The sequence below is a fragment of the Propithecus coquereli genome, unplaced genomic scaffold (assembly GCF_000956105.1).
Source record: "Propithecus coquereli isolate 6110/MARCELLA unplaced genomic scaffold, Pcoq_1.0 Scaffold79, whole genome shotgun sequence".
NCBI lineage: Eukaryota > Metazoa > Chordata > Mammalia > Primates > Indriidae > Propithecus > Propithecus coquereli.
In genome coordinates, this window is record NW_012154062.1 from 5,919,860 (window position 1) to 5,945,962 (window position 26,103).

The window sequence follows — 26,103 nt, forward strand, 5'->3', positions numbered from 1 at the left end:
CCCCAGTAATAATTACGTAATTGATCTTTGTGTGTGTGTGTGTGTGTGTGTGTGTGTGTGTATTACAATTTTAGCAAGAACAAAGGCATTTCCTTGACAACTCTGGCAAGCTTTTCCAGCCTTCAAGAGCTCCCTGTAGAAGGGTGGGAAGAAGGAGCATATTATTTTCCTTACAGTGAAGAGTTAAGCACCTCTGGTGCTCTCAGTCGATTCCTATCACTTCTCTGGATTCTGTGGTCTTTCAAAGTCAGACTATGTCCTCAACGGCAATTGTAGAATTCCATGCTTTTGTTAAATAATTTCCACTCCTGACTCCTATTCGGAGCCCCTCTCTGCTCCAACTGAGTGGATGACAGTGTGTGGCAGTGTGAGGAATAATTCATCATTGTCTCCTTTGCTGAGCTTCGTTTTCTGTGGAAGCCTTTCAAGCATTCATTTCTATAGCAATGATACAAGAGTTTATATGGACCAACATCTTATCTATCCCAAAGTAGAAAGATACTTAATAGAACATCCACATGGAAAAATATTAGGATGGGCATTTTGCTCCAAATTTGTGCTGATCCAGTGAATCTGACAGAACTCTTTGGATAAATGAAGAAATGATAATAATAATAATAATAATAAAATCAATCTGAATAACCCATCCATTGGAAAAGAGCTTTTAGGTTTTTGTTAGAAAAAAATTTACTGAGTGATCAACCAAGGAGATGAATGAATGCCTGGTGTTTGGGGGACTCAGGTTTTAAATTTACATATCTAAGTTTGTTTCTTCTAAACAATATTAATTTTTATCCTACTTCAGCAACACCAACATTTAGTTAATACCCTATAAGCATTGTGGGATCATTAACATTAAAGATTAACTAACATTAAAGATTAAAAGCTTTTATTTAATTATTTTTAAAACATCTCTAAGTTGACTGTTCAGAAGAAAATGGTTTGAAAGCATCATAAATTCTGTTTCAAGATTTCAAATTCACCGTTACATGGAGGTCTAAAAAGTACACATACTTTTCTTATAAAACCCCTTTTTCCTTTTTCTTTAGGATGACTGTTACTATCAAGGACACATCATTAATGAAAAAGTTTCTGATGCTAGCATCAGCACATGTAGGGGTCTAAGGTAAGACTTCAGGAGTATTTTGTACGTACATGTGATTATGGTGTGTGTATTTAATAAAGCTGAAGAATCTTAAATACAATTAATTATACTATAGTTGAGTATGAATCCTAAGGACCATAACATTTTAAAATTTGGAGGAAATACCACTTTCCTTGATAGTGGTTTGTAAATCACACATCTGAATTGGTTTCAGAGATATTTTTATCTGTTTGCTTGTTTTCAAAACATAAGATTTTGAGTCCTAGTTTTAGAGTCAGAATCTTTAGGGAATGGAAGCTCTTCTCCTCTGTCCTCACTTTAAGGTCTCTCTCTAGCTTGTCATTTTTCATTACTATGACATCTCTTTCTCTCTGTCATTATTCCCCATATATCTGTCTACAGGAAGATGTCTCTTCTGATGCCCAGACTTGACTATCTAATTTTCTTTTCCATATCTCTAGTTGGATATCTTAAAGAAATATTAATGTCAATGTGCCCTAAACCAAACTAGTGATTGACTCCCAAATATAGTATTTTCCCTGTGTTCTCTATCTTAATTGATGCTATAATCAAATAACCACTCGCCCAATCCAGAAATCTAAATTTTTCGAGGAGCCTTCCCGTCTCAGTCCCCCATTTTCAGCACTTTATCAAGCCTTGCTGAGTATATCTTCTAAATATTTCCTAAGATCATTCACTGCATTCTGTCTCTACTTACAACCTCGTTTAATTACCATACTCTTTTATGCAAATCATTGCAATAAACCATATAATTTATCTTCCCACATCCACTCTCGCTATCGTCTAATCATATGTACACTTACTCCAGTCTCCCTATTACATACCAATGATCTGTTGTAATTATATATATTAAGCATTTACTGTATGATTATATATATTCTGTGATTATTTGATATACATCTATCTTTCTCATTTGAACATAAGTTCAATGAGGAAAACGACCGTGTCTCTTTTTTACTGTCTTCCTCTAATCCAATGGGTAGTGACTAATGGGTGCTCACTTAATATCGGTTGAATGAATCTTGGCTCAGGACTTCTGCAGAGAGAATTGAGAAGAAATTGGTAATATTCATTTATCATGTGCTTTACATGTTATCTCTTTCAATACTTACCATCATCCTATCAGGTAGCCCATGGTATCACAGCTAATAAGTGATAGACCCAGAGTTTAAGCCTTATAAAAGTCTAAAGATTCTTTCATTTCTAGTGCACCTTTAGAGCAAGTATAGCATAAAAATTGGAAGAACACCAGACTGAAAGTCAGGAAGTGTCTATTGTTGTGCCATAGCTGACTTGGTTGGCTGTATGATATTGCAGTAATCACTTCTCCCCAACAGATCTGATTTCCTTAGAAAATAAGTGTAGGTGATCTCTAAGTCATCTTCTGCTATAAGTTTTACTGTATTTTATTGCCATGAGCTTAAACTAGAAACTTTATAAGGTCCCTTTTTGAAGCCTATATAGCTGTATAACACTAATGCAAGAATCTTTTGTTAAGAAGCCTGAATTCTCATGTTTTCCAGGGGCTACTTCAGCCAAGGAGATCAAAGGTACTTTATTGAACCTTTAAGCCCCACAAATCAGGATGGACAGGAGCATGCACTCTTCAAGTATGATCCCAGTGAAGAGAATGACAACAGCACCTGTGGGATGGATGATGTGTTATGGGCACATGGATTGCTGGAGAATGTTGACCTCTCTGCCACCAGACTGGTCGTATGTGTAACTTTATTTCTTATTTGTGATGCTCTCACATGTCCTGTGCTGGTTTCCCTGGGTTCCAGTCTTAGCAGTGAATTTACTGAAACTTTACAGTCATTGCTGAAATTAATGCGTTATAAGGACACTAATTCTAAATCATTGCTAGACATTGATGATTCATTTAGCAAGTGCTTATGAATCAACTATTATTGTCAATGATGTGTAAGGGTTAAAAAGAAGTGTAAAATAAAATACCTGTTCTCTAGGAGTAGGCAACTGTCACAATACTCTCTGTCTTCTACAACAAACCACAAAGGTATACAGTACTATTATTATTTTGCACTTGATCTTAGCCAAAAGGCCAAAAAGCAATTATTATTATTTTGAAATAAAACATCCTGCTTTCTTCATGAGTGCATTCAACAAATCTCTTTTAAAGTTCTGCCATAGATACTGGGAAGATAGAAGTGAGCAAAATAGACACAGAATCTGCCTACAGGAACTTAGAATACTCTTTTATGTATGGAATTCTAGTCAAAGGAGGAAAATAAATGCGCCTTTGTGTTTAAAGTGTAAAGTGCGTATCAAAGTATCTTTGCCATTATTACTTTCATTTCCTTCAGGATCTATTTCAAATCCAACCATCTCTTCTAAATGTTCTTAGAATCTCTAGGCACTGGGCAGAATTGGTCTGAATAAAATTCCTGGTGGGTTCAATTTGTTGCAGGTTTAAATTCTCCCAGCAAATTCACTGGTAAAGGTAAATATATAGTCAAATCCAAAATATTCCAATACTATTATGGTGCTCTATAAATCACATGTATCTCTAATATGAAGGTTACAAGTCAAATCAGTCAAAACTAATGATAGCTACAGTAAGTTAAGAAATACATAATATAACATATGTAAATTGTTACATCAAAAATATAAACTGCAAGGGGGAGGGTAAAAGTCTAGAGTTTTTGTATGTGTCTAAAGTTATTATGAATGTAAAATAATCTATTACAACTGTAAGCTGTTTTATGTAAGTGCCATGGTAACTACAAAGCAAAAATCTACAGCAGATATACAAGCAATAAAGAGAAAGGAATCAAAACTTAGCACTGCAGAAAAATCACCAAATCACAAAGATAAACAAGGAAAGAAGAAAGGAAAAAAGGATCTATGAAACAACCAGAAAACAATTAACAAAATGGCAGCAATTATGATTGATAATTACTTAGAATATAAAGGGATTAAATTCTCCAATCAAAAAACTGAGTGGCTGAATGGATAAAAAAAAAAAACAAACCCAATGTTTAATTATATGCTGCCTACAAGAGACCCACTTTAGCCTTAAGAATACACATAGAATGAAAGCAAAGGGATGGAAGAAGATATTTCATGAAAGAGATGACCAAAACAGAGCAGTGATGGCTACACTTATATCAGATAAAATAGACTTCAAGTCAAAAACTGTGACAAGAGACAAAGAAGGTCATTATTTAATCATAGAGAACTCAATTCCTCAAGAAGAAATAACAATTTTAAATATGTGTGCACCCAACGTTGGAGCATCTAACTATATAAAATAAATATTAATGGACATGAAAAGAGAAATAGAAAGCAATACAGTAATAGTAGGGGACTTTAATTCCCCACTTGAAATAATGAACAGATCAATCAGACAGAAAAGTAATAAGAAAACACTGTAATTGAACTGCATTTTAGGCAAAACAAACCTAACAGATACATATGGAACTTTCCATTTTATAGCAGCAGAATACACATTCTTCTCCAGTGCACATGAAACGCTCTCCAGGGTAGACCAGATGGTAGGCCAGAAAACCAGTTTTAACAAATTTAAGAACCTGACCATGGGTTACAGACCCCTGCATCCACCTCTCCTGTCGCCTCCTACTGATGACCTCCCCACTTAGGTTCTCAAAAGCACAAACTATTTTTTCTGTGCTTTAAACGTGCCAATGTCAATTCACCTTAGAGTCTATTTACTAAATTTTTTCTCTACTGGAATTATCTTCTGATTTATCTTTCCCTCGCCTGACTTCTCAATTTCATCAATATGTCTGCAAAGGGCCAATGCTTTAGAGAATTTCCTCTGTTCCGAAATAACTACCCAGTCACTCAATATCACATTGTCCGTTGTAATCATCCACATAGCAGTGACCACCAGTTGATATCTGTATTAATATGTTTGTCTCTTGCAAGTTTCTTAAGCAGATGGACCATGTCTATTTCACTGCTGTGTTCCTAGTTCCCAGAACACTCTCAGTGTGTAGTAAATACTAATAAATATTTTGCTCTTATGGAGGGTGAGAATTAAGTGCATATCTCGTTAGATAATATCTAAAAGTCTAACTTCAGTAACTTGTTCTTGGTAATAGAAGCTTAGTCACCACTAAAAGATATGCACTTCCAGAAAAGCAATGAAATGGGATGGTTTATTATTTAGCAGGAATAAGGTACCTGCTACTTTTCAATGGGACGATCCACTATGAAATTTTTTTTTTTTTGAGAGACAAGTGCGAAAAATAGGGGAGCTTGCAACATGGGAAGGAGATCTAGCTCTGCCTGAAGAGAAGAAAGCAGACTAGCAGCAGGGGCTGCTCTGAGCATTGCACCATCCGTCAAAGAGAGAGTATTCACCAGGATAGGAATAAAAGGCTACCTGCACCGCCCCTCAGAAAAAGAAAACACTGGGAAGATGCTGAAGTCAAAGTTTCTCTATTTTGTGGCACAATGATGAGGAAAGTCTACTGTTCAAAAAACCCAAAGATGTTGCTTTATTTCCAGTTCCCCTATTAATTACTAATCATTTAAACTCTGGTAAAATGAAGGGGACAGACCAGAATTTCCCTTCTAGCTCTTACATTCTGAGCCTTGTCTATAGATAATCCTGGCTGTTGGCTGAGAGTTAAAATGATAATATTGTCTGTCTTTACTCCCAGATATCAATCAACCTCTTATTAAATCACATATGTCAAATAAAAGAAGAACTCTTACAGAGAAAGATGTCGTCTCAGTAATTACCCTCCTTATATTTCAGAAATCGAATGACCAGAATGTTCAGAAACGTAAGAGATACATAGAATATTATTTGGTCCTGGATAATGGTGAGGTAATTATATCAGATAAATGTGTCTTTTAACCCCTCTACATACATTTATTTAATATGTGAGATATTACATGTTTGGATTAGATTTGAAAAATCATGAATATGAACTATGGTCACAAATTTTTCTGAACCTACGAAATTGAACATTTATAGTTACGCTGATATGATTTCTCCCTTGCAGAGAAGTGAGTGCAAGTGATGTGATATCACTTTGGTTATTTATTCAAATAAACCAAATTGAATTGTTGGTCCTATAGTTCTATTGTCTGATTAACTTAAGAGATCCAAAAATAAAAAAGAGATCCAAACTTAATTTCCAATTAAATTCTTTTGTCACTTTGTATTGTGTTAAGTTTTTAAATCATTTGTAAATTAGAATTTATTCTCATCAGGGAGTAGTAAATGTAAAAGTCTAGAGTGAATAGAATCTTCTGAAAAAGGCAAATCTTTGGTAATAGTCACAATTTACCTTCTATTATAGGAATGCATTTTCATATACTGGATTTTCTAAACTCAAAGTCCATGTGTATGTGAAAACATGAGTACATTAATTAGTTCGGGCCCTAAAGTTTTGACCTTTCTTATTGTACTGAATTCATTTACTGTTCATATATATTTTTTAAATTAACGAGATATTCCTTGCACTGATTGTGCACAGCTTAGGAAACCATGGAACTTAGGTAAAAATACATTTGGAATAATTCCTTAGAGCTTTGTACTGAGCTAATACTTCAAGGGAGAAAACAGTATCTTCACTCAGAAAGTGCTTTAATTTAGCTGGAGTAATAGGATCAATTAATTTCTAACTTTGAATAGTTAACTTTACTAACTGATCCTTAATTATAACCACTGTAATGTAAGTGAGGTTGCCTTTTTTTTTAATCTTCTAATTACATGAATTTCTATTAATGGCCATATTCTCTCTTAATTGTTTTTTTTTAGTTTAAAAAGTACAATGAAAATACAGACGAAATAAGAAAGAGGGTGTTTGAGATGGCCAATTACATCAACATGGTATGAAATATTTTATTAAATGTAATTATAAACAATTTGGAGGTATCACAGAGTTTTTTAGTGAATGCACATGCAGGGTGTGCCAGGCAGAGCAAAGACCCTGTGGTCGGAACCTAGCTTGTCAGGTTTGAGGAACAGCAAGCAGGCCACTGTGGCTACGTAGTAAGCCGCGGCAAGGATGAGAGGAGATGATATCTGACAAGCAGAAGTGACCAGACCCTGAATACCCTGCTAGGCCTCAGTAAGGACTTTCACTGTTACTGGCCATGAGTGAAGAAGACATTGAAGAGCCTGAGCTGAGACAGGATACGTTCAGATGCGTGTTCTTAAAAGATTACATGGGCAATCGTGTTGAAAATAAACCAAAGGGAAGCAAAGGCAGGAGCAAAAGACCAGGCAGGAGAATCGTGCCACAGTTCAGAGCAAGAGATGGCGGTGGCTTGAGAAAAAGCAATGGCGATGGATTTGGTGAGAACGACAGCTCTACTAAGAAAGAGGAGTTAGTGTAAAAAAGATGAGCAGAAGACTGAGAGTGAATGGGATTTGGAAATGCGGCAAGTTTGCTGGGGGCCACTTGAGGTTAGCAGTCATGGCTTCGAGGTGAGAGCAGTCAGCATAATGTGTGTTTGCCCCTGTGTTCAAAGGCATGGTGGAGGAGAGACACAGAGAAAAGTTCATTTTCACCAGGTTTGGGGGGTTGTCAAGTAAAGTAAAGCAAGAAAGAAACAAGGAAGTCGAGGGAATAATCAAGAAGTATAATGCGCTCGGATTTTTCTTTTTCTTTTGAGAATTCTATTCCCCCATGCTTTCCTTGCTTTCCAAACTACTTTTTTAAAGAAAATTTTGTTCAGGTTTCTCAGCAGAAAGTTGTTCATGGAAGGTCTGTCACTGTGCACTTGTCGATCCTAGAGTAGCAACTTAAGCTTTTATCTTTAGAGCAAACATGTGGTCTCGTAGACTTACTATTTCTAAAGCTTATCTCATATGTGTGTGCGTTATTTAGTTCAGTCCAGGTTTAAGAATTAGAAGACCACTGTCTTATTTGTTCAAGCTACTATAACAGAATACCATAAACTGGATGGCTCATAAGCAACATAATTTATTGTTTATGAATTTGGAGGCCGGGAAGTCCAAGATCAAGGTCTGCCAGGCTTTGGTTTCTGGTGAAAGCTCTCTTCCTGACTTGCAGATAGATAGCTGCCTTCTCACTGTGTCCTCATGTGGTAGAATGGACAAGACAGCTCTCTGGGGCCTCTTTTATAAGAACACTGATCTCACTCGTGAGTGTTCTACCCTCATGACCTCATCACCTCCCAAAGGGTCCACCTCCTAATACCATCACCTCATCACCTTGGGAGTTAAATGAATTTTGGGGGTACATAAACATTCAGACCGTATCAAGCACTTACCATATTGCAATTCATTGATGTAGGACATTGTCACATGGTACTTCTCTAATGCCCAAACCAGCACTGAGTCAATGTTGAAAATTCTGAAATATGATGACTAAGAGCATTGAAAAATGTGTGAGTAAATATGCTTAAAATGAAGCCAGAGTAATGAGCTGCTAACACAAAATTACAGTATTTTTTGAGGACCCAGCAGGGAAATTTTGTCTTAATAGGGCCTTGGCTCTAGTAAGAGGAGTTTACAGACCTAAAATATCTAAGAGTGTGTGCCTTTCCTTTTGAATGGGCATTTTAGTGTTGGCAAAAATAGATGGTAACTTCTGTTTCACAAGCACATTTGGAAAGAAGGTTTTATAGTGCTGTTATGAATGTGTGAAAATATAAAGTACATTAGTAATATTAAAAGATAATATCACCAGTATAAGTCATTACTTTGCTATGTATTCTGTTTGGACAGCTTTATAGAAAGCTCGATTCTCATGTGGTCTTAGTTGGTATGGAAATCTGGACTGACGAGGATAAGATAAACATAAACCCAAATGCAAACGTCACCTTGGAAAATTTTTCTAAATGGAGGGGGAGTGACCTCTTAAGAAGAAAGCATCATGATGTTGCTCAGTTAATCACGTATGTATAGATTTTCCCTTTTGCACACTACACGGAGAAGCTTTCCAAAGCCTTGGAAAAGGTGGGTACACACATAGAGTATTAGAAGTTTTAAAAAACATTCACTTTGATCATATGTCATATATGCTTTTGATTCAAATATTTTCTTTTTTTTTTTAAAGAGAAGCCAATAATTTAGCAATGATTCATAAAACGTTTGTTTTTATTGGGTATACAGGAAGGAAATACAAGTTCAGATAATGGAAAGAGGGATTTCAATTCAATGATTAAAAAGAACTGATTGGCTTTAGGCTCTAGTTAGGCCAAACTTATAGAAGGAAAATTGAGTATTATACTCTAACCCCACACCTCTGCTATTCTGCTGAAATGATCAATTAAAAACAACAGGGGAAATGAATCTAATGGCTGTAATTACATAAGACTTGAGCGTATGCCTCAAAAAAAAAAATCAAGGAAATGCTGCTGGATAGCTGGAGAGTATTTAGTTGGAATCAGAAGGAAGCAGCAAGGACTGACTTCAAGTTACTGGAGTGTCCCCTACCTAAGAAAGCAATGAGTGTTATGGGAAATCAGTGAGCTATGTCCTGTCAGAATCAATTAATACTTCTATTTTGGTCATCTGTTCCTGCATAACAAATCAGCCCAGATCTTTTGGGCTTATAATAAGGCTTCTTCACTTACATGTCTGGCATCTGGGCTCGTGTGGCTGGAGCAGTGGGGCTGGTTGGTGATGGCTCTCTGCATACAGCCTTGTATGTGCCCAACTTGGACTTCCTGCAGCATGGCAGTCTCGGGGGGTTCGATTTCTTGCAAGGTAGCTAGCTTTCCCCAGAATAAGCAAGCCAAGAGGCCCAGGAGAATGCATCAAGGTTTCTTATGACCTAAAGCCACACAGTATCACTATTGGTATATTCTCTTAATCAAGAGCAAGTGTCTAGCAACCTGAATTTCAGGGAAAGACACTACCCAAGCTGTGAATACTGTAAGGCTAGCTCATTGGAGGGCCATCTATGGGGAATAGCTGAGACAATTCCTTAATTTGGAAACGACGAGTTCTAGACTCAAAGAGACACCACAGGATGGAGCCCATTCTTTGCAGAGAGGTTTAGTTATTTTCCAGGGTCTGTAGCTAGTAAGAAGGAAGGAGCTTGAACTCTTACCAGACTGGCTCCAGAGCCAGTCAAATTGTTGTATATTCCCATATTGTCGACTAATAGAGTAAAAAGATAGAATCCATAGACAAGATGATATATGTACAGGTAAAAAAATGGCAATACAATATTGAGAGTAGATTTCTTGAAGAAATCAAAAAAAGAAAGGATAAAAGCACTAAAGATATAAAGATATGATGGAACGAAATATCTGTCCTTCCATTTATAAATTGAAACTCTTACCAATTACCAGACAAATTAACAAAAGATACCTATACCTAGGTATAACCAGGTAAGAATATTAGAGTCCAAATTTACCTACTGAAAAAAGAAATCAAAGTAGATAACTCCAGAATGGGGGAAGATGTTATTTTTTATAAAGGAGCTAATGGTGAGAATTGAAATCACACAAATATAGCATTAAGTATAAATAACTTTACGATATGATTGCAAAAAGGAATACAAATGTCATAAGTCTTTAAAATATGTATAATGTAAAATATAAAAATTTCAAAATAAATACCTGAAATCAGATTGAATAAAGTGATAAAATCTGTAGGGAGTGAAAAGTGGGAGGAAGTTCTCTAATTTTCTCATTTTGCGTGCCAGAATCAGTATTCTCCATTCTTAATGTTGTTTTGTGGGAAAACATAGGTTCAATTTTTCATGTAAATGCATCTACTGGGGGAATTAAAAAATTGATGCATACTTCGCAAATTTCTAAAGCCAAATAAGGACCAGAATCTTGCACAGATAAAAAAGAACAAAGGTAAAGGAAAGAGCATGACATTATTAAAAATTAATGAAAAAGAAAAGAAACAAAAGTTAAAATTACTAATGGCCAAACATACCATCTATGTAAATAAGTACAAATTGTCCAAATCCCTCTTCAATAGGAAAACTATTTGAATAACATAAATGCTCAGTAACACAAATACTTGAAAAATGGGCCCAAACCCTAAATCTACTGTAGCTGAAATAGTGCTAAAGGAAAACAAAATAAATTATATAAAAATATGTCAGTAAAATATAAATTAAAACAAAGCATGAGCGGCAATAGTAATATCAAAACAAGGTATATATAGAGAAATATTTATTAGGACCAAAAAAGGGCTTTCTTTTTCTTGATAAGAGATAAATTCCACAATGAAAGATATTATAATAATAATGATAGGTATAAAATATTAAACACGATTACACTGAAGCGTTTGGATTTTACGTGATATATGAGTGCCATTCTATAGAAAAAATGCCTTGTGCAAATTCAAAAACTGAAGGAAAAATTTAAGAGTGATAGTTCACAGTAGGAGCTTTTCTTCTAACCATTCAGAGTTCTGGATGAATTGTCTATACAAAATACAGCATAGAATCATCATTTGTTATATCAATTCGTTCCTTTCAGGGCAAAAGAACTTTCTGGAACGACCGTGGGCCTTGCTTTCATGTCTACAATGTGCTCTCCTTATCATTCCGTTGGCATTATTCAGGTTTGTTTGAATATAAACTGTTGGTTCTATAATTCACAATTGCCAAAGGCTTTTTATTTTCTGAATCTCTGAAGAAAATTATTATAGTTTTCTCCTTCAGTCTGTTAACATGGTAAATAACATTGATTGAATTTCAAATGTTGAACTGATCTTGCATTCTAAGATAAACCCAACATAGTCATAATGTGCTGTCTTTTTATATATAGTTTCATTCAACATGCTAAGATATCTTCATCTATATTCATGAGGGATATTAGCCTGTAGTTTTCTTTCCTGTAGTGTGTGTTTTTAGGTTTTGTTATCATAGTAAAGTTGGCTGCAGAAGATGAGTTTGGATATTTTACCAACACTTTGATTTTCTGGAATATTGGGGTAGAATTGGTATTATTCCTTTCTCAAATGTTTGATACAATTCACCAGTAAAACCGTGGCTAGATTTTTAATTTCTTTGTGGCTACAAATTTAATTTCTTCAATTCAGATTATCTATTGATGTCTCTACTTGAGTGAGCATTGGTAGTTTGTGTCTTTAAGGAAAGCTGTTCATTTTTTTTAACTTGGCACAAATTTGTTGATAATAGCCTTTATTATCCTTTTAATATCTATATAATTTATGGTAATATCCCCTGTTTCACCCATGGTATTATAATATTGTATGTCCTTTTTTTGTGGTCAATCTGGCTAGGGGTTTATCAATTTTATTGTTCTTCTCAAAGAAACAGTTTTTGGTTTCATCTATGTTCTCTATGGTTTTCCTGTTCACAATTTTATTGATTTCTGCTCTTGATTATTTCCTTTTTTATGCTGATTCTGCATCTAATTTGTTCTCTTTTAATGCTATTAATTTCCCACTAGGCACAGCTTGAGTTGCATCTCAAATACTTTGTGCTTTTATTTTTGTTCGGTTCAAAATATTTTCTAATTTCTCTTTTGATCTCTTTTTCTTTTTGGTTGATGTGTTTATTTTTGTTTTATTATTTTTTTTTATTTCAGCATATTATGGGGGTACAGATGTTTAGGTTACGTATGTTGCCCTTGCCCCCCCGCCCCCCAAATCCGAGTTTCAAGCGTGTCCATCTCTCGGATGGTGCGCATTGCACTCTTTGTGTATGCATATACCCGTCCCCTCATCCCCCTCTCCCTCCCCCCTCCCCGACATCCAATAGATGTTATTCTTATATGTACACTTATGTGTTTTGATCTCTTCTTTGACCCATACATTACATACAAGTGTGGCATAATGATTTCCATTATAGATATTCTGTTTAATTCTGTTATGGTATGGAAGATACTTGTAGAATTTTAATATTTAAATTTTTATTTTTGTTTGTTCTTGGTCAGTGCCCCATAGACACCTGAAAAGAATGTGTCTTCTGTTGTTGAATGGAGTATTCTAAAATTGTCCATTATGTCAAGTTAATTTACATTGCTTGGATCTTTTAAATGCTAAGGGCAAGAAAGAATATTGGACTACCCAAGTATAATTATAGATTTGCCTAAACGTAAGGCATGAAACCATTAGAACTCTAGAAGAAAATGTAGGAAAAACTCTTCTAGATATTGGCCTAGGCAAAGAATTTATGACTAAGACCCCAATGGCAATTACAGCAACAACAAAAATAAACAAATGGGACTTGATTAAATCTTCTTTTAATTGTCAATATAGACATTTTTACTTCATGTATTTTGAAGTTGGGTTGTAGGTATATAGATAAGCACAATCGTTATGTCTTCTTGTAGAACTGACCCTTTCTTCATCATGTCGTGATCCTGAAATATATATATGAAATATTTCTTATACTTAAGTCTATTTTGTTTAATATTACACAGTTACTTTAACATTTTGTCACTAATGTTGCAAGATCCATCCTTTTTCTTTTATTTTTAACCAATATATTTCTTTACATTTAGAGAAAGTTTCTGGTAGAAAATAGGTACTTAAGTTTTTTTTACTTTTTTATCTAATTTGTTAATCTCTTTTATTTGGCATATATAGATCATTTATATGTAATATAATTATTGATATTGTTGAGCCAAAATCTTCCATCTAATCTTTGGTTGTTTGGTGTTTTTTCTACCTTCTTTAAGATAAATTGAGTATTTTTAAAATAATTTTATTTATCTCCATTTTTAGCTTTTCATTGATAACACTTTGTTTTTAATGGTTGATCTGGGGTTTATCATACATCTCTGCTTGTCAGTTTACCTTGAAATCATATTACACTACTTCACATGTAGTGTAAGGACTTTATAAGAGAAGACCTCTAATTCCTTCCTCCAGTCTATTATTATGATGTGTTTAACTTTACATACACTGTAAACACACAATACTTTCTTACTAGTTTTGCTCTAGAGAGTCATCTTTCATCACAATTAAAATTTTTTTTTTTATGGTTACCTTTACTTTATGGCATTCCCAGCATTCCTCATTTCTTTGTAAAAATCCAAGTTTCTATCTGGTATCATATTTTTTCCTTCCAGAAGAACTTTTATTTTTAACATTCCTGATAATACAGTAAATTCTTTCAGTTTTGTTAGAGAATGACTTTATCTTGCTTTCATTTTTAATATATTTTCACAGCCTCTGTCGATGTCTTATACCCCCACCAGACTGGTGGATTCAAGGGAAGTTATAATTTTTAAGTTTATCTGCCTTGTCCTTGTTAGTGCAAGAATAATACTTTTTCTAGATTTCTAGATCCTGGATAGAAATGGAACCAATATATCTTTAGTGAATATCTTAAGAGTCTGAGTTCGTGATTTGCTTCATGGGATGAACAGAAGAAGCAAAATATTTATTTTTGAACTTGAAAGATATAACCATAAAATTGGAAGAGAAACTGGCCTACTTAAAGCAATTGTTCTAACATATGTAGTAGTAGATAGTTTAGTGCTACATTACAGTTGAAAATGATGGCAGGAATCAGTGAGAGAAGATTGTTGATGGAGGTGAACATGGCCAGGAAACATCGCATTAAGATGGACCTCAAAGGGAAAGCAGGGTTGAGAGGGGGAAGAGGATTGGAGGTCACTCAAAGGGAAGAAACCATTTAAGTTAGGAAAATCATTATTTAAATGAAGAAACCCTAAATTGAAAGGAACTTCAAATAAGACAATCTGAAAAGCCTCTAAATGCATTTCCTGTTTCTTAAGATTTTTGGCTTGCATTTTCCCCCCATTTGGAGAGCTCCAAATTGCTATATGGTAGGGTTTGCCACGTTCATCTCAACAGAATAAGAGAATATCCCAGGTGTAGGTAGTAGCTGTCCATCGTACACAGCTGTTCCTCATTTGCCACTCTTGTGCCGCTTTTCATTGACCTTTACATTTGGTTCTTTGAGATGAAGCAGATGAGGGAATCAGGTTTCTGTAGGTGGATGTTACCGGGAGATTCCCGTCTCCTCAATAGGAAACTATAACCAGCAGTGATTCTCCCGCATTGTTTTATTGCTCCTGGATAACATGGAGCCGCTAGTCCAAGCACCTCAAATCAGAAACAAGCCGGTGATGCAGTGAGCTGTTGGCTGGACCTCGTGCAACGTGGGCACGTCTGAAATTGACTGACGTCTAGTCTTGGCAGTAAAAGGAATTGAGGAAGATGCCAACACTGCTAGAGTGCCAGGTTAACAAACAATTTTAGATCTCTATTGGCCAAACACATCAAAGACTTCTAAAATTAATTTAGAAGTATTGAAAGGCAAGCCAAGGGGAAGGGAGATGGATCAGTTATCACTGCTGGAGTTTTGGCATTGTCTCTTGATACAGAAAACCAGAGCAATTTCCCTTATTATAGGAACCTACTTACCAGAGCAAATGGCAGACAATATACGCTGTGTTACCTATTCTATATCAAAGTGGGGTGTGTGTGTGTTAGAGAGAAGGGTGAGAAGGCTGGAGCTAAAATTGATCGTTCTATTCTACTCTATTGCACAACAGGAAGAATGATCATGAAAATGGTCATGATTCCATTTGAAAACCAGAGAATCCATTTCCCCATTCTTACCCTTAGGACCACAGCGGCAATCATCTTAGTGTTGCGGCGACAATGGCCCACGAAATGGGCCACAACTTTGGAATGTTTCACGACGACTATAATTGCAAGTGCCCTTCTGTAAAGTGTGTGATGGACAGAGCACTAAGGTGAGGCTCTCTGGGAACATGCTGGGTATCCTGGTTTCGAGCCACTCTGGGCTGTATCCTTCTTTAAATCATCTTCAACAACACATTCAAGTTTTTGAATTATTGAATGAACGTGTATCTTTGCCAAGGCACCATACTTGTCATCTATATGTAACAATTTCATTCACTAAGATGTAGTTTAAACACATTGTCTTTTCATTGTTGGGCCAACTCTTCATTTTATCCTCATCTTATCTACACAAGACTTGGTTTCAGAAAGTCATTAGCATTTATCATGTTTCCCGTGAATTCAGAATGGGTAGAAACAGGAAAAGGGTTCTAGGAGAAAACCTTAATCAAAGAAGAAACTTCTCACAGGAGGATGAAGATAGTCACAAAGAGAGTACACATTCGTGTCTTGCCTTTGGCAAAATTTCCAGACAACGTTAACTTTGGAAATCTCATAATCTTTTCTTTAATATATTCATTTCATCTTTTCTATTCATAGAACTCATTTTATGAATTCCGTTCATTTCCTCTTTTCTATTTGCATTTCCTCCCCCAGCCCACCCAGCTAAAGTTATTCTCCCAAGCCCCTTCACAAAGTAGCACATGGCTGCATGCCTGTTACATAGCTTATGTTTCCCCTCCCCAATATTACTGCATTTTTAAACTTCATCTTTATTTGTGGGATGAAGAGATTCTGTCAGTAGGAATTCCTCTAAAGGAAAGTGAATTTTCAGATATGTAAATGAATACAATTTTTCTACCTTTAGTACTTCACAACCCCAAAATAAGATTTATCTGGAGAACTCAGAGGCATTCTGGTTTTATTAAAAGTGGCCAGGATGCTACACTTTGAAATATGACCATATTTTCTCATAAGGCTGGAGGTGTTTGTGTCCACCCAGGTGAGTTAATTCAGGCAAACAAAGGAGCCCATGATTTAGCAGTGGTCAGTAGAGTGGAGGCAGGTCATGAGTGTCATTGTACCCAATGTCAGGTATTGCTCCCCACCTGCTAAGCATGACTGTGTTTCATTTTTTTCTTTTCTTATCTTTACAGCTTCCATGTACCCGCAGACTTCAGTTCCTGCAGCCGTGTCAGCTATGACAAGTTCTTTGAAGATAAATTATCAAATTGCCTCTCTGATGTTCCATTGCCTACAGATATCATATCCATCCCAGTCTGTGGAAACCAGGTGGTAGAAATGGGAGAGGACTGTGATTGTGGCACGCCTGAGGTACTACCAAGCACTTTCTAAAATGATCTAGTTGTTTTCTAATTGTTACGAAGGTAAACTATAAAAGAATATGCGGCCCGCTATAAAATTGTATGATTTTTGTCATTTTGGATATAGCCATTTGTAGGTGTTTGCCCGCCAAGGGACTCTGCTTAATAGAACTTGTTAATTTCCCTCTGGGGGAAATCCTTCCCCATCCTTTTATTTTTAAGTACTGTTTACCACCTTGGGCTTTGTGTCCTCATCCCTCCCATTCTGGCTGAAATACGTCAAGTTTCTTACGTGACTGTGACTTATTGAGCATTACTTTAGGCACGGCACTGTGATAGTGCCCAGAGTGTAAATAGCTTCCTAGCCCAAGGTCACAGAGACAGCAAATGGAGAAGCCGAGATCTGGACGCAGGTGTGTCTGTTTCCAAAATCCGGGCACCACCCAGCACAGGGATCTGGTGCATCTCTTGCTGCTTCAGAACTCAGGAGTTATTGCCATTAGAAGTGCTGCGCTGACCCTATTCACAGGGTAGCTGGGATTCTGAATGGGACCTTTGCCACCTCCTGCTAACACTTAATAGGAGTCACGCATCATGCGTTCAGGGGGTCGGCTTTCAGTAACTTTGAAATAGAATTACAGATTTATTCATTCTATGAGAAAGAGTAATCTGTCTCAGATGATGATTATATTTGAACTAAGGGCAAGCATTTTCACACCTAAATGTTGTCACTACAGAGCTGTCACTGTCCTATAGGAATCTAGACAGCTGCAGGGGGAAGTTTCTGAGGTAGGAGTGTCTAAAATGGCTTATGCAGGCAGGTTTCTGATTTCTCAGAAAGAGAGCAGGAAGACAAAGTATGTTGTTGCAAGGAGAGTTGAATTACACGTCGAAGTTAAAGAACTATGTCTTTAGCTTTTCAGTACATGTTCTAAACATTGAATTTACTGCTAAATAGGTGCATAACTCATGAGCTGAACTAGTTATGTTCTGTTACTATTTAGATACATTTTATTTAAAAAAAAACTGTCCTTTTTCGTTTGTTTTCCTTCATGGTTTACCAAAAAGAATAGATCTTTTCTTGGTATTACTATTGGAGACTAGGGGAACAAGAAAAGATATTCAAGTTAAAAATAAGATGTATGCAATGCACACCACCCGAAGGATGGACATGTTTGAAACTCGGACTTGGGGGGGCGAGGGGGGCAGGGGCAGCATACGTAACCTAAACATCTATACCCCCATAATATGCTGAAATAAAAATAAGATGTAAGTGGAATTCAGATAACAAACCAACAGTTGCTCCAAAATATCAGGTTTTCTAATGTTGTTTTGTGTTATCTTTTATTTTCCTAAAAATCATTTTCAGACTATACCAAACTAATGTCTGTGTGATGAATAAATTATATTACAAATTGTGCTGAAATAGGAGCAAAAAGTCATCTGGCATCTGTGTTTGTTTCTGATATTTCTTAGGAATGTACCAACATTTGCTGTCACGCTGAAACTTGTAAAATCAAAGCAGGTTTTCAATGTGCATTAGGAGAATGCTGTGAAAAATGCCAAGTAAGATGATTATTTCATTTTAATAATTATAATTATGTTTTTTTCTATATTAACATCTCAGTGATTTAAATGAAAGAGGCAAAGCAATTTCTTTCTGTAAAATAATATTTACCATTTATCAAGCACTCTCTGAGTGCTTTACATACATAACCTATTTACAATAATCTTCCAATGATCCTCCAAGGTGGGTGTTATCATCGTGTTTTGCTTTTTAGGGAATGGAGACTCAGAGCAGAAAATGGGCAAAGTGACATGGCCACTATTTGTGACAACCTGGATGAACCCGGAGGACATTGTACTAAGTGGAATAAGCCAGGCACAAAAAGACAAATATGGCATATTGATCTCAGTTCTATGTAGAATCTAAAAAAATTGAATAGTTGAATTCATACAAACAGAGAATAGAATGGTGGTTACCAGGGCTGGGAAGGTGAGGGAAATGGGGAGATGCTGGTCAAAAGACACAAAGTAACAGTTATGTAGGATGAATAAGGTCAGAGATCTGATGTACAATGTGATCACAATAGTAAATTGTATATTGGAAATTTGCTAAGAGAGTAGATTTTAAGTGTTCTTACCACATGCACACACACACACACACACAATAACTATGTAAGGGTATATTAATTTGCTTGACCGTAGTAATTATTTCACTATGTGTATATCAAAACATCATGTGTACCATATATATATGTATGTATATATATATAAAATAACAAAATTTTTAAAATAAATAAAACAGCCACTGTTTAGTGGGAAAACCCAACACAACCAGCTCTGAAGCCAATGCTAATTTCTCCTACCTACTGTTTCTTCTGATGCTTCATGGTCTTTTTGGGCCAAATCTCATAAAATTGATCGCACCTGCCTTTAACAATGTGATTGGTGGAAGAGCTTTTATTTTGAACAGTGTGGGGCTGTCCCCGTCTTCAACCTTTGAAGTCACTTCAGGGTGAAATTCTTAGAAATAAAATATACCATTTTTTAACTTTTCCTTCAAGGCAGAGTTTAATATTTCGTTTTCTTTCTTTCTTTTTTTAACTTTGCTTTCTGTTGTTGCATAGCATTCTATATTGTGATCATTTATTTATGTGTCTGTCTCCTTAGCTATATTGACTTCTAAGGGCAGGAGACTGATTCACCTTCACCTAGAACAGAATTTCATGCATTTTAAGTGGTCAGTAATTGTGGAATTAATATGTAGATGGCATACCATGTTATTGGTAGTGTTTGGTATAATTTTTTTTTTTTAATGTCAGAGGGAGAGGAAAGAGATAAAGGAAGCCAAAAGGATGAAATTTGAGGACTTAAGTAGTAGTCAACAAGTGTTTAGTGAATGCTATTTGTTAGAGATTATGGGAAATAAAAAAATTCAATCTCTTCCTGTTTATTTCCTCAGGGCAGTGATATACACACATGAAACAGAGGAAAATATAGTGAATGGTTAGATGCCCACGTTGATGGTATAATGATATACAATATTTTCCATGTACATCCTCACCTAATTTTCACAGTAACCTTATAAAGTAGGTGTTAGATGAAGAAATGGATTTTTAGAGAAATCAAATCCATTTCCTAAGGTTAAGCACCTAGCCACCGGCAGAGCCAAGATTCAAATCTGTGTCATCTATTTCTGAATTCAGGGTTCTTCTCCAGCACAGGGAGGAAACAGGAGCAGTGACTTGCATTTAAGAGGTCAGAGGAGGCTTCGTAGGAAGAGAGGCTTTCAACTGGCCTGGAAAAAAAAATGACTACATTTTAGATTTAGGAAAAAAAGGAAAGAATTTCCAAATGAGGACAGAGAAGGAACAAAGACGTAACAGAAGGTGCAAGCATGGTTTGTGGCAGCTGGTAAAAAAGCTGGTGTGGCTGCAGCAATGGGGGTTGAATTTGGAGAGTCTCATATGCTCTGACTGAAATTTGGATTTGATGCTGTAACTGACATAACGATATTGAAAGTTATTTGGTGCAACAAGAGCATGCCTGCTAGGGAAAGAGCATATCAGCTGGAGAGAGACAGGCTGCCTCAGATTTGCAGGAATGGCGGGGTTTGTTTTACTAAGATCTCTGAGGAAATAAGAGTAGGATCTGCAGTAGTAGATTACTATGGAGTTAATATCGCAAATGAATATTTGGTTATTTCTCCCTCATAGGAAGAAGTGAGTTGAAAAGAAATATCTGAACATACAATAAAAGGAATTAAGGATTAGGAAACTTGAGGCCTGGGAAAACCTCAGAGTATGCTGATCTGGTGCTTGTAAACTTATCTTCCTTAATACTTCGCCAGTAAATCTCTGAAGTTGCAGGTTTAAATCTCCCTGAAATTCCTGACAAAGACACATTCAACAAAGGGAGAAATAACTTCCTTCTTTGTATCTAAGTTGTTGCTTGGTTTTTCTCCTGTACTTTTCTACATTATGTTTCTTTAGTGTTCACACTACAAATTCAGAAATATTGATTGCTTTAAAGACTTAGGGCATTGGCCAACATCAACAGAAGTAATAGGCAATGGCTTCAATTTATACAATGCAAATATAAACTGGAGTGAAATGATGCCTCCAACTACCATGCCCAAAAAGGCCAAATGGAAAATATTATTTGTGTTAGTTTGAGGTATTAGGGCAAAGCAGGCGGGAAAAAGCCGCCTCTCTGGTTTTGTTTTCCTGCAGTTTAAAAAGGCTGGGAAGGTGTGCAGATCAGCAAAAGACGAGTGTGACCTGCCTGAAATGTGTGATGGCAAATCTGATCATTGTCCTGAGGATAGATTCCGAATCAATGGCTTCCCTTGCCAGAACGGGATGGGCTACTGCTTGATGGGGACGTGCCCCACACTGCAGGACCAGTGCACCGAGCTCTGGGGACCAGGTAGGAGGACAAACCCGTCTCTCTCTGTACATGCAAAGAAAAATCATTTCTGATGACAATGTATAATCACGGCCAAAGGACCATTCTGTCCCCTTCCTCCTAGATGCTTCTTACTCAAAATCATGGATAAGTTCATTTAAAGACTTAAGTTCGGTTTCAGGGTTGCTAGATGTAGCAAATAAAAATAACGACGTTAATTTCAGATGAACAACAACTTTTTGTTTTAATGTCATTATGTCCCATGCAGTATTTGAGATATACTTACACTAAACAAAAATCCTCTGTATATCTGAAATTCAAATTAAACTGGATGTCCTGTGTTTTATCTGGGAGCCCTAACTAAGATCCTTCTCAGACAAGTAAACCCTTGGGGAGAGAGAGAGAGAGAGAGAGAGAGAGAGAGAGAGAGAGTGTGTGTGTGTGTGTGTGTATAGAGGGGTGGCAGGAGTGCTGGGGGATGGGCCAGAGGTAAGGAAAGGAGGAGAAATTCAGGAAAGCAATGAAGAAAAGTGAAAGTTCTTCAATGATCACTTTGTCCACAACAATGCAATTTTACAGACTGTATTTTCTGATTACAGCATAAAGAAAACTTCAAAAATAAGAGTGTAATTTGAAGATGTCCCAAAACTTTAAACCAAAATTTAAATTATAGTCAATGATTTCATTAGAAAGACAATTTTAGATCACATGAGCGATCTCACTTATATGTGGTATCTAAACAAGTAGAATTCATAGAAGTAGGAGGTAGTATGCTTGTTACCAAGGTGTGGGGGGAGGAGCTGGGAAGGTGTCAGTCAAATATAAATACAAAGTTCCAGTAGAAAAAGAAAGGCAATTAAAGAATTTCCTGGATATGATATGCATTGTATACATGTATTTAATTGTCAGACTTTTTCATGCTACAGTTTCAAATTACTGCTTCAATGGCCGAGGGAATATTTACTAAAATAGAGAAAATCTACATATTTCTAAATATATTTATAAAAAGTCATTACATTCTGGAAACTTTTCATAATTCCTGAAAATACACCTAAAACAAGATTGAGGAAAGGAACAAAAATCCCTGACTCACAGTACACCCAGAAAAAAAAAAGAAACCTGGGAAATAACTGGACAAGACCCTGGAAAACTCTGTCAATAAAACCCTCTGTGTCCAGCAAGGGTGGGCTGGGATGCATTCGAGGAGCAAAGCTCTATGCTGTGAGTGCATCAGGACGTGCACTGGTAGGTTGGAGCGGGGCCTCGGCAATGCTGCTTCCACTTCCTGCAGATGGATATGCTACATTCAAAGTGGAGACAGAATTAGTGTTGCTGGTTAAAGACCCCACGCCTCCTTCGCTAACTTTAGTATTTGGCAAAAACCTGGGGAAAGGAAATCTTTAGCACAGAGGTGAAACTCTTAGCATCTCCTTTATCATCTTATATTAAATGACGGCAAAAAACGTTACCTGTTACCTTCCTTTGCCTGATTCTGTTATTTGTCTCCTTAGCAAGTCTGCAAAATTCCGAGTACAGGGACCCTTCGGTATTCCCATCATTTCCTAGCACAGTGCCTGCTTGCCTTTATTAAACGTTCAAAATTACCTTTTGAATTAACACGGAACGTATTTATCTGATACTGAACTGGGGAAGACCTTTTATTTATTTATTTATTTATTGGGAAGACCTTTTAAATCATACATTTAAAGGCAGCCATTATAAAAGGCCAGAGAAATAGATTTGCCTGAATAGAATTCCAAATTTTATAATCTATACAAGATCATAAATTTATTTTAAATCTGAAAAGTTTGAAAAATCTTGTAAATTTATAAGTAATAAAAAAATCATTCTTTTTAGCATCAAATCATTCCTACAAATGAATTGTAATTCCAAGGAAGTATAGCCAAGGTATAAGCAGGCAATTCATCATGAAGAAGAAATATAAATGCCTTATAAAAGTTAAAATCATTTTAACTCACTAGCAATATAAGAAATATGAATGAAAACAAGTTAATCTTCTACATTTGTTAATTGGCAAAGATTTGTTAATGCTCAATGAGGATGTAACAAAACACCTAGTTTCACTGTTGGTAAAAATACGAATTAGCATAATCTTTACAGGGAGAATTTGGAAAAATGCAAATACAGCCTAAAAAAATGCTTTGTACTTCTTGTTTTAGTAGTTGTACCCAGGAATATTTATTTACAAGAATATTTCAGTCATCATTTTTTAAATGATAGTGGATAATTGGGAAACATCTCAAAATCCAAGAGTCAGGATTAGTCAGATAAATTATAGTGTATTAATTCAATGCTATTATTGCAGCTATGATGTTGTAGAATGTTTAACACCTGGGGAAATGATATCGAGCATGTTGTTAATTGCGAAAAAGCAAGTTATGAAGCAGCATGGTACCAGGTATATGAATGATACTTTCTGCAATATTAGCAGCAATAACTATGAATATGATGGGATTAGGAATGTCATGCTTTTCCCTGATAATTCATGGCTAATTATTCCTTTTTTCAGTGTAGATATTTTATTATAATAAGAAACTAATAAATGTTACCAGGATACAAATAATTGAAAAGTATGATAAAATTTATTTTATCATCTTGAACATTAAAACACAAAATCATGTGAAATAGCTGGAGTTTACAAATCAGTATAATAAGTTTAAAAATGTTTCTTGAAAACAAATGCAATATCCTCCCAGGTTTTTGGTTACTTTAACCTGGTTTGTTGTTTGTCAAAGACTAAATTCAAAATTGCCAGTGGTTAAGACAAAGTTGTTTATTGACCTTGAAGTGGGGCAGCCTAGCACAGAGAGGGAACATAGGTCTTCAACTCAGATAGAACCGGGCATGAAGTTGACATTTCATCTCTCTATCTCTGACTTAATATGAGTCTCGCTTTCCTTATTTAAAAAAATGAGAATGACAATAATATTTGTCAACCACATGCTACTGACCAGACACTCTTCTCAGTGGCTCACAAATATTAATTGATTTAATCTTCACAACAACCCTATAAGGTAGGAACTATCGTATATAGAGAGGTTAAGACACTGGACCAGGTTCACACGGCTGCTCAGTCTTGCTTAAAGCCTGAGCTCTTAAACACTGTGTTTTGTTGCCTGTATGATGGAGATCTGAGGATGATGACATGAGACATGGAATTTGTGATGCTTATCACTGTGCCTGGTGCATAGTAGGAGCTTGATTCAGCAGAGCTGATAGTTGTCACAGTAGCACATACCTGCAAGGTAGCCTTTGAGTGTCTGCCTATGGGCTGTTGACATAGTGACTATAGGTCTTCTGGCTAAGTCTTCCTATTTAGATAAATTTTTAACCTCCAGTAAATTATGCAGATGTTTCAAAAAAATGTAGATAGCCATTATCCAATAACAGAATATTTAAAAGATTATTTTTAATTCCGGCTAGTTCCTTTGATGTCAAGGTATTGCAGCCTATATTTCTGAGAGTGGTCAAGCTAAAATAGTACATTTCATGCTGGTTTTATATTTTATGAATCCTTTGCAGCCCTGAATTTCTTATCTCTTTTCTTTCCAAATATGTCCCCACTGACCATGCCTGGTCCCAGGAAGCGAGGTTGCAGATAAGTCGTGTTACAGAACGAATGAACGTGGAACCAAGTATGGATATTGTCACAAAGTGGACGACACAGTCATCCCCTGTAAAGCTAAGTAAGTGGACTCGTGTGAACCTTCCTGCTCCACAGACCAGGGCAGTGGTACACACTTCCAGCCACACATCCTGAGTTAAAGGGAAAGTGAATTTGGACATCATTTATTTGACAAACATTTATTGAGTGACTACTATAGGCCATGTTATGGGCCAGGTGGGCTTGTCTAAAAAGACAAATAAGAAATTATCTCTTTCTTCAGGTCCCTCATGGTGGGTGCTTCGGGCCATGTACAAGTACAGTCCTTAAGTGGCACCATGTACGATCATTAAGAAGAATGAATGTTTGAGATGAACCGTGCAACAGGGAGTGGGCCTGGTTGGAAATTTGTCCAGAAGTTTCCCAGAATATACTTTGGGGGATTTTTCAATCTAGTGTTTTTCATTACGAGTCTAAGAGTAGAAACATTTATCTACTCAGAGAAATAACTAATACAATTCTTGTACAGTTTTATTTAAACTTGCCACGGAATTACATAAAGAAAAACTAGAGCAAGAGAAAAGATTGACAATTCATCTGAAGAGTTTGTTATTTGTAGTATTGATGTCCTGGGAAAAAAAATTGTAGACTATCACACCAAATACACTTGAGATTTTTTCTATCCCTTTTTATGTTTCAATTTTAAGATGGCTTTTAACATTCAAATTATAATAGATTAAACTTTGTACCTGCTGCAAATTTTACACATACAAAGTAATATATAACAAGAGGCTGAATAAGATCAGCATTTCCCAAAGTTTTTCTGTCGGACAATAATTTTACTGGATGACGGACATTAACAAACAAACTATACTCTGGATATAGTGTCATCTCTTGGGGGAATCTGGACCTACAGGACAACCATATCCTATATAGGAAATCAAGGTAGATTCAAAGAGGAAAAAATGTGTGGAAGGCAATATGTGGTATCAGGGGATATGCAATGTGTAAGTGCTTATTGGAAAGATGGTAGGGTAATTCCATCTGACCTCTGCAGCCTGGGCATACACTATTGTCCTGTATAGCT

General features: G+C 36.1%; 1 protein-coding gene across 1 annotated transcript in view; it reads left to right on the plus strand.

Moving 5' to 3' along the window:
• ADAM28 (ADAM metallopeptidase domain 28) overlaps nt 1-26,103 on the plus strand; it is a 47,398-nt gene that overhangs the window by 8,065 nt on the left and 13,230 nt on the right. The window contains exons 3-13 of the mRNA XM_012662919.1: nt 1,050-1,126; nt 2,650-2,842; nt 5,874-5,945; nt 6,885-6,956; nt 8,823-8,992; nt 11,546-11,630; nt 15,639-15,769; nt 16,814-16,991; nt 18,458-18,547; nt 21,217-21,412; nt 24,996-25,098. Of these exons, the coding sequence (XP_012518373.1) occupies nt 1,050-1,126; nt 2,650-2,842; nt 5,874-5,945; nt 6,885-6,956; nt 8,823-8,992; nt 11,546-11,630; nt 15,639-15,769; nt 16,814-16,991; nt 18,458-18,547; nt 21,217-21,412; nt 24,996-25,098 (1,367 nt within the window). The remainder of the gene's footprint in view (nt 1-1,049; nt 1,127-2,649; nt 2,843-5,873; nt 5,946-6,884; nt 6,957-8,822; nt 8,993-11,545; nt 11,631-15,638; nt 15,770-16,813; nt 16,992-18,457; nt 18,548-21,216; nt 21,413-24,995; nt 25,099-26,103) is intronic.